Source organism: Alexandromys fortis, unplaced genomic scaffold (assembly GCF_014885135.2).
Source record: "Alexandromys fortis isolate MF-2015 unplaced genomic scaffold, M_Fortis_MF-2015_v1.1 scaffold_4, whole genome shotgun sequence".
Taxonomy (NCBI): Eukaryota; Metazoa; Chordata; class Mammalia; order Rodentia; family Cricetidae; genus Alexandromys; species Alexandromys fortis.
The window spans coordinates 23800721-23810001 of record NW_026067944.1 but is presented as its reverse complement, the minus strand read 5'-3'; the positions used below and the strand labels follow the sequence as shown (position 1 = coordinate 23810001).

The 9281-nt window shown below is 46.5% G+C and overlaps 1 protein-coding gene across 1 annotated transcript; it reads left to right on the top strand.

Annotated features, from left to right (window-relative positions):
- Positions 1–407: 407 nt before the first annotated feature.
- Positions 408–6708, top strand: Ndufb4 (NADH:ubiquinone oxidoreductase subunit B4). The gene is made up of 3 exons (XM_050149065.1): positions 408–636; positions 5140–5286; positions 6587–6708. Exons 1-3 carry the CDS (start codon positions 457–459, stop codon positions 6647–6649), a joined length of 390 nt encoding a protein of 129 aa, XP_050005022.1. The 5' UTR covers positions 408–456; the 3' UTR covers positions 6650–6708.
- The last annotated feature ends 2573 nt before the right edge of the window (positions 6709–9281 follow it).

The window sequence follows — 9281 nt, the reverse complement described above, 5'->3', positions numbered from 1 at the left end:
AAACCCCACAGCTCCCCAGGGTCAAGGTCATTTCTCCAGGATAACAGAAAGGAAACTTGGGCGACACCAAATGACCTTCTCCAAGGTCACCCAGTTTGGATGAACCCACACTGCACGGCAGGACTTGGGGAGCCACAGCCAGTCCAGTTTCCCAGTCTCTTCTCGTCTGCTCAACTTCAGGAAATTAGTTCTGCAAGAAAGGATCAGCACGGTGGGAAACGTGCCTCAACTCCGTACAAAACGCTAAAGGCGGGCGGACAACAGCGCGCACGCGCAAACTACGGGTGCCGAGGGGCGTGGAGGAGGCTCCTCCCTATCTCAGGCTCAGCCACTCTCCCACTTCTTCCTGCAAGAGCGTGCTGAGGCGTGCGCAGGCGCACTTCCTGAGCCTGAAGGTCAAACTAGAGCGGGCAGCCCTCAAAGTCGCGCAGGCGCAGATGTGCGCGGGGAGCCAAGATGTCGGGTTCCAAGTATAAGCCCGCGCCCCTGGCCACTCTCCCCCAAACCCTCGACCCAGCCGAGTATGACGTGTCTCCGGAGACCCGAAAGGCGCAGGTCGAGCGCTTGAACATAAGGGCCCGGCTTAAACGGGAATATCTGCTTCAGTACAACGACCCCAAGCGCCAAATGCACATCGTGAGTGGGGTCGGGCGGGCTGTGGGCCGGGGCAGCCGCATCTCGCGTGGGCACATCCAGTCCATATGCTGGACACGGGTCCCTAGCCACACGCCCTTGGCCCTTTGACCTCGGTGGTAGGCTCAGCGGTCAAGCGGACGGGCTCCTGCTGCAAACCCAGCTGGCCTTACATCCTGGCTTGGCGACTTCCCCTCGTCTGGAGAAAGTTGTTGAACTCCGCCATAGTCTCGGGTTTCTTGTCTGAAACATGGCTATAATGTGGTCCTTCGTATCTTTTGAGGCAGAGTGACACGTGACCGATCTAGCGCAGTATCTTCCTTGTAAAGGGAGTGATCAGGCCCCATACTTCCAGCTGTACAGCGTCAACAGCTCTTTTGAGCTCCTAACTCTCAAGGACGCTTCTCTCTCACGAGATTGTAGGGGGATGTTCAAATTCAGTGTGTTACAGAACCCGAAGCTTGATGAAGCATTTGGCTTTGGAATCAGACCACATGACATCATATACTGACAATGACCCCTGGGAAATTTACATAATATAATCTCTTTTAAAACGTAGGTTTTTAATGTTCTCCTGGAAATGGTGTGCTTTAGACCTAGAGTTGTGAAACCCGCTGAAAAAGTGTGTGACGTTACTATGTAACATCTCAGTAAACTGGTGTTTTAACAAGTGTGCTTTAGACCCTTCCCACTGTAAGTGCCCTCTAAATATCTCCAGTGAAGACCTTCCACCAACTGGGTACCCATTCTCTATGAATTTTTGAAAGTTATGAGAACAACCAAGGGAAAGTTACACTAAGTGGCCAGATACAGTACTAAGTCTTGTTTGTTTTTCTCGGAACTCCAGGTCCCCCAGCCATAGCTCCACGTACTGGGATTACTGCCACCTTCAAAACCATACCTGGCCTGAAAAACTCTCTTTTTTGTAATTTATATGTCAGAACCATTCGTAGAATTAAGCTGTGTTACTCTCTTGGCTTTTCTAGATGAGGAGACAGTATGGATAGGATATATTGCTCACACAGATATACCCTGTAGCAGGTCACGGTGCTTGGTTTGAACCCTAGTCTGTGTGACTCATAGTGTAGTCCTCCTAGATGGATATAGTATCTCCAACCAGACCAGTGTTTACAGGGTGAAAGAGATGCTTCTGTTTGATGTGCTGGATAGTGTGCTATCATTTTTATTATCGTTTGTTTTCAGTCAGGATCTTTCTATACGTGCCCTGGCTGTCCTGGAACTCATTTTATGCAGACAAGGGTGATCTTGAACTCGCAGAGATCCACCTGCCTCTGTCTCCTGGGTGTTGACATTAAAGGCCTGCTCCACAACACCTGACCTGTTTGTTTGTTTACTTTTTTAAAAAAAATAAATAGAATAAGGCCTCAGTCAAGTTTGACCCCCAGTCGTCTGTCTTCTAATCTCTGTAACCTAGGACACTTTCCACTTCCCATCTGTAGCAGAGTTAATAGTCCCTGCCTCTTCAGCTGTTCCATTAATCATTTACCAAGCAATACATATGGATCCCAATGTGTATCTTTGGGAGTGGCGGATTTGGTCAGACTTTTGCTCAGGATCTATTCTGAGGCTGTTTGAGATGATGAGGTAAGAGTACAACGCCAGCTAAAGTTCCTGTCCTTGTGGATCTAGCTGTCTTCCTAGTGGGGATGACAAACATTAAGAATGTTACATCTGAGTCATCAGTATGTGCGATAGTGCTAAATGATACAGAAAAAAGTAAGTGTGGGCTTCGCGGTGTGTGTGTGTGACAGCGAAGGAGACCCCTGTCTGGAACACGGCATTGAGTGTTTTTGTTTGCTTTGTGGAGAGATAATTCAAATATGTTAGGCATTCTAGTGCTCTGGAGGCTGAGTCAAGTCTGGGCCACATACACACCAACTTTTGTTTTTGAAGGATAAAGTAGGGAAAGGCACGGACAGAATGATAGAACAAAATGAGGTCAGAGAGGCTCCTGGGACTTGATCCCACCAGACTTGTAAAGATTTTTACTGAGAAGAGAGTCACATCATGGAGACTCTGTTTCCTCTGTTGTCTGTGAGGGGCTGAGGGCAGGGAGAGATGAGCCAGGAGGCTTTCTACACAGTGAAGGCTCTTGGCTAATGCTGTGACAGTAATTGTGGAGGTGGCCAGAAGTGGCAAGTGCTGGATGGGTGTTGAAAGTAGTTCTAGCTAGGTTCACTGTCAGATGGACGCGATGTGTGAGATTACAGGAAGAGCTAAGGACAACTCCACGGCCGAGTTCCTCTTGCTAGAAGAGTCAGAGGAGCAAGCATGGTGGTGGATTGAAAAGAAATATTGACAGATTGGTTTTTTGGGGTGCCTGTTAGGTGGTTATGTCCTCTCCCAGATGAGTGGATGATGAATAGAACAGGGCTTCTAAGGGTAGAAGTAGAATGTTGGTAGCCGTTAGCATATGAAGACCCAAGGTCATGTGACTGCTGACTTTAATGGAGTGGATGTTTGTGAGAAAGCCCAGCAAAAGCTGAGGCCTAGTGTTAAAAGAATGGAAAAATGGAAGGAAAAGAACAAAAGAGATGGGGAGAGAATGGGTGGAGTGGGGAAAACCAAGCCGAGTTGGGCTCAGAAATACAGTGAAGGAAGGTTCGAGGTCTCTGCCGGAGGCTGCTGGCATTCCACTGGCCACTGAGTGGCTTCATGAAAAGTTGCCCTTCCCCTGTTCACTTAATTTATTCGCATGAGTGTTTCGTCTGCATTTCTGAACGGGTACCACGTATATGCCTGGAGCTGGAGGAGGCCAGAAGTAGACATTGGGCCCGTTGGACTGGAGTTAGAGATGGCCGTGAGCTACCACGTGGGTGCTGGCAGCTGAACCCAGGTCCTCTTCAGCAGCAACAACCAACTCCTCAGCCATGGAGCCATCTCTCCAGCTTTTTCTCCTGTGGTTTTAGTCTTGAAGCTACTGGTACTTTTGTGGAATGAAATTTTCGTTTCTAGAAGGTATTGAAGTGCAGAGCTTCGAGGGACGGGCAGATTGAGCAATCTCACAGGCATTCAGGTGCAGTCTCCAGCAGAAGAGCAGACACGCTGATCCTCTCATCTTCTGCCCTTACTCTGTGCAGTTTCTGTTTGCACCAGGGAATAATAAACAGCCCCGCAAAGCCCCACGGCCTTAGCATGGAATGATTATAGTAATTGTTTCTAGAGCAGCAGGAGATCTTTTTAGACTTCTCTGACTGGTAGCGAGCGAGCCATTGCCCAGATTGCCCACGCCTGATTGAAAGGCTGGAAGCGTCTCCACTCAGGCTGCTTTACCTGTGAGCTGCAGCTGGTCACCTTGGGGTCAAATCGCTGTAGTGCAGTTTAGTTTGAAGTGTAAATGTGGAACTTATTTCAGTCCTGCCAATCACGGCTGTTTGGTGTTCGTTAGCACCTTAGCCGCTCATGCTGCATACTGAAGACTAAAGCTGATTTTATTTGCTTATTTTAATTTGTCAGTTAATTGGAGAGAATAATTTTGCAAAATCACTTGGGGATTTAGCTAATTAACTTTAATTATGTGTTTGGGGTAGATTTGCTATTCTTGGGAAATTATTTTAGTATAAATATATTAAATTATTTTTTCTTAACCAAGATAAGCTGATTATTTGACAACTTTGACCTTTTTTTGCAAGACTTTTCATAGTGCGGAATGTAATAGTTTGTTTTTCAAACATCAGCTAAGTTAGTTTAGAAACATAGTTCATGGTGAACGGTATAGCTCAGAGGTGGAGTTCATGCCTAGTCCACACGGTGCCCTTGGTTTGCTCCTCGGGACCAAAAGGAAGCAAAAGCATATCATTCAGAGTTAGAGTAAGCCTGCTTTCACCTGCCTGCAGCTGATGAAGCAGGGTTCAGGCCGTTGTCACAGCATTAGAAAGGGTACTAGATGCAAAATAGGAAGCTTGACAGTGTCTGAGGTCTGTCTTTGTTAGAGTGAACCAGGGTAAGGAGAAGTCAGAGGGATTCGTGGAAGTAAAGGGGAGAGAGGGTTTCTCTGCCAGTTTCAAGTTAGGAGTTAAATCCTAAGTAAATAGAAGCTAGCTGCAGATAGAAGAACCTTTATGCTGTGCAGGATTTGAACAGATCCTTAGACAGTTGTTTGTGACCAGACGTGGTGGTGCACACCTGCCATCCCAGCACTTGGGAAGCTAAGACTGGAGAATTGTCATGATGCTGACTCAGGCTACAGGTTGGTCAGGGCTACAGGGCTACTTTGTCTTGTAAAAACCAAAACCAAAAAAGAAAAGGAAAAGAGAGGGAGGAGAGAAAGGGGGAAAAAAGCTTTTGAGTGTTAGAAATGGGTCGTGGGAGTGTCGGCACAGCCGTGGACTCCCATTGGGAGGAGAGGTCAGAAGCCAGAGCTGAAGGCAGTGTGAGTTACCCTGGAGAACAGAAGGCTTCCTTGTGTTCCTTCACAACAGCCCTGGTGAATCTCCTTCTCAACATGTCCTCCTTAAGGTTTACAAATCTTTGTATTAATTTCAGGAAGATCCTGCCTTGATTCGCTGGACCTATGCAAGATCAGCAAATATTTATCCTAATTTCAGACCCACCCCCAAGAACTCACTTTTCGGAGCTGTGGCGGCATTTGGGCCCCTCATCTTCTGGTATTACATTTTCAAAACAGACAGGGTAAGTATTGGGCAGGGTGTTTAGCATTGCCGTGAGAGGTACCAGCTCAGTGTTGTGGTTATTGCTCCCAAGCCCCTCCCACCGGAACAGTCCTTTCCCTTCTGTCTTGTATCTTCATTCCTTTCCGGAAGAGTTGGAGTTTTCGATTTGATTTGATACTTTGTTAAAAACCATGTAGCCTATGGGTCTTTCGGATTTAATTTAATGTTTACTCTGCCATTAGAAAAAAAGTCACAGAAGGGTCAGATTAAATGTGTGAGATTAGAGTTTAGCTCATGAAAACTTTTCTGTTTTTTCCAGATAATATAAGGAAATTATAGTGTGATTATTAAGCATATGAATACCATAATAACTTTTTCTAAAGTTAATTTTCTCCTTAGAGGGTGGATAGAAACTCTTGCTAAGACAGAATTGAGAAGGTCTCACTATGTCTCCCAGTCCAGCCTCAGATTCAAGGACTTCTGTCTCAGCCTCCTGAGCACTGGGATTACAGGAATGAGTCACCATGTCTGGCTTAAAATTAATTAGACGTCTTTTGTGATTCACCGTCAGATATGCTGGTGAAGTCTTTAGTTTTGTTGGCGCATTTGTTAGAGATGAGGTTTATTGGTCCAGTGTGAACAGAGCGTACGGATCACTTAGCAGGCTCTCTGTTGCTGGGTTCTTCATATGAGTGACTTTACAGACATACTAAACCTCACAGTGGCAGCAGAAGTAGCCTGCTAGCCACCATCACCAGAGGCCTTGCTGCATGGTCACAGAGAAGGCTGCTCCCTCTGACTCTCGTTCCTGGCACAGTCCTAGGGCTTGTGCAGCCATCCAGACTGGAGGCCACTCCCCCGTCCACATTATCAGCCAACCACCCTCTCTTCTCTCAGAGCTCTGTCTTTTGATTGGTCGATCAGCTGTGCTTTTGCTCTGGCTGTCTAGCTTTGCAGCTGGGCCTGGGAGCTCATACCCAGAATCCTAGCCCTGGGAGGCTGTGGCAGGAGGATCACCTTAGTTTGAGGCCAGCTAGGCTAATGACTGAGTTCCAGGCTAACCTGGGCTGTAGGATGGGATTCTGCCTCAGAACAAAAACAGTGTCTGTTTGGGATCATCACTGAAAACAGCTAAGGTGCTTTTGAGTGGCGGTGTTTTCTTCTAGTCCTAACTTCGTCTCATTGTTTCCTCAGACTTGTTGGGCTTTAGGGATGGGACTACAACTAACTTTTGAGAATTTTTATTGCTGATTTGCAGTTATTCCATGGCCATGCCATGCTTTTTAATATTGTGTCTCTTTTTGTTTTATTCTGTACAGGACAGAAAGGAAAAACTTATCCAGGAAGGAAAATTGGACCGATCTTTGAATATCACCTATTAATTTTGGCAAGGATGACACGATCCTTGAATAATTAAATAAATCTATTATCGCTGAACAGATTCTTTTGTTCTTGGGTTTATTGTTGAGGCATGTTAATACCTCACAATGGAAGCAGAGGTGGCTCGTGCTGGGATAATGTGTCAGAATGACACTAGTGTTTGCTGGATGTTATAGAATCTCCTTTCCAAGAGCCCAGCTCAATGAAGAAACATTTCTTTATTCATTTAATCTGTCATTCACAAATGAGTCTTAACAGTGGCCAGCTGATGTGCATGCTAAGGGTACAATAGCCAGAGAGCCAGAGTGCACAGCTCTGAGAACTCGTTAGGATCCAGTACGTAGGTCCTTGCCTGGCCCCAGCCTTATCAGTGAGCACAGCAGAAGGTAGCGATGATGTGAAACACGTAAGAGACTTGGGGAATGAAGTACTGATAAGGAAGCAGCTCTGTGAGAGGTTTGGGGAGATGGCATTTGGTTTAGTTTCTGAAGATCCAGAGGCTGACAAGGGGCCTGCTGGGTTTATCTGACCTGGCTGCCTCTGGGGTAAGAAGGTGAGGGGGAGAGCGTGCTGAGGAACAGAAGGATGACATCCAGCCTGGGATGAAGGCTGCTGGGATTTAGCAGGTAGAATTCTGGTTTCCTTTTTATAGTGTGGAGATAGTAAGGCCTTTCACCTCATAAAGCCATGAAGATAAAAATGAAATAGTATTAACTAATACAGTACCTGCTACTCCACCTGGTAGTTCAGTCTGGAAACAGTATGGTAACGATTTCTTCCACAGAGACAGTTAGATCATGGGGAACAGCATGTACTCTAGGCCGCTAAGTGTCTGTGGAAGCCTATGCAGCCAGTCTCTCGTCTGTTCCTAGCTTCGCCCTCATTACCAGAATCAGCAAAGCCTGGAAGGCTTCGCATGCATTATGTTGGGATCTAAAAGGGCCTGGGAAGAGGGAAATGCAGGGAGGGATGGAGTCCATCACTGTGTGCTGTTGACTTCTTGCCTCTGAGTAATGGGCTCCCATCACATTCGAAAGGGCTTTTCTCTATTCTCCTTTTATTATTGCCCCTGGACTCCAGCCTGTGAGGCCACGGTGTCGTTCATATTCAGGGCAGGTCTTCCTCCCTTAGTTAATCTGAAAACATCCTCACAGATACACCCAGAGGTGTGTTTTACTAATAGACTAGGCACTTCTCAATCCAGTGAAGATGAGAATCAAAAGTTAACCATTTTAAGGCCAGGGAGTGAGTTCATTCCATAAAAAGCTTACCCTGTAAAAATGACAACCCGAGTTCAATCCCAGAATCCATGTAAAAAGCCAGATGTGGTGGAACGCTTGCAGTCCCAGCTCTGAGGAGGCAGAGTCAGATCCCTGGGGCTCACCAGTCAGCCACCCTGACCTAACCAGAACCTCTGGCCGGTGAGAAGTCCTGACTCAAAAGACAAGGTGATTAGTGCCTGAAGAACAGCATCCAAGGCTGTTCTCTGACCTCCATATCCACACACACTCCGGTGCACGTGCCATCCACACACAAATGTGTGCACCTGCATGCACATACACACACACAAATACACACACATACACACACACACACACACACACACACACACACACACACACAAAAAAAAAACTATGGGAACTGAAGTAATAAGGAGCCTAAACAGTAAGCAAACAGGAGTGTTGGGGTAGAAGCCACAGAAGGTGTGAGAGACAAGTCAGAGGAGCAAGCCTGGTAGACACACGAAGTTGATGTGTAAAGACAGTTCAAGTGAAGCAGTGTGCATTTCTGCAAAACAAGCCTGCATCTCTGTCTAGCCCTACAGCTGCAAAGTAGCGATTGTCTGACTCATGCGATTCTCATCCTGAATTTCATGTCATTCCTAATCTGTCCTTGCCCCCACCTCACTATCCTCTTAATGCCCCCCCCCAATTTCCTTCTGTGCTTGGAACTGAACCTGGCATCTTTGCACACTCTAATCGAGGGTTATAACACTAAGCAATCTCTACGACCCAAGCTCCTTTTTACTTTTTAATATAAAGCAGGGGTCTCATTAAGCTGTCCTGGTTGGTCCTGAATTTGCAGTCTTCATGCTCGGCCTCTTGAGTAGTCTGCATGACAGGCTTGAGCTATCAGAGCAGGCTACCATTCTTCATTTTTGTTCACTGGTCCTGGACTTGAACCCAGAGCCTAAGCATGCTAGGAAAACACAGAGCTACATTCCTGGCCCAAAAGTTCTCCACCTCCTCCCTTCTCTCACTGTGTAGTGCAGTCTGGACCCAAACTCTTCCTGCCTCTGCCTCCCACATGATAGGACTAACACCGTGCCCATTGCTGGAGTCATTCCCAGTGGTGGACAGAGGACAGGTCCCAGCAGAGGATGTAAGGAGTTGGCGGGGGACACAGGCGAGCCAGGCCATGGTGATGGGGAGAATCTTGCCGCCTTAGTCACTTCCCCAGCACCCATGACCACTGCAGGCTATTGCATTAAATTGTTCTCCAGATTCATAACAAACAACGTTGCCTTGCTCTTATTTTATTGGAAAGCAAAAATGGAAGAAATTCTACCTTGACCTCTGGGTTTCTTTCTTTTTTTTATTTTTTTTTAAATTTATTTATTTATTTATTATTATA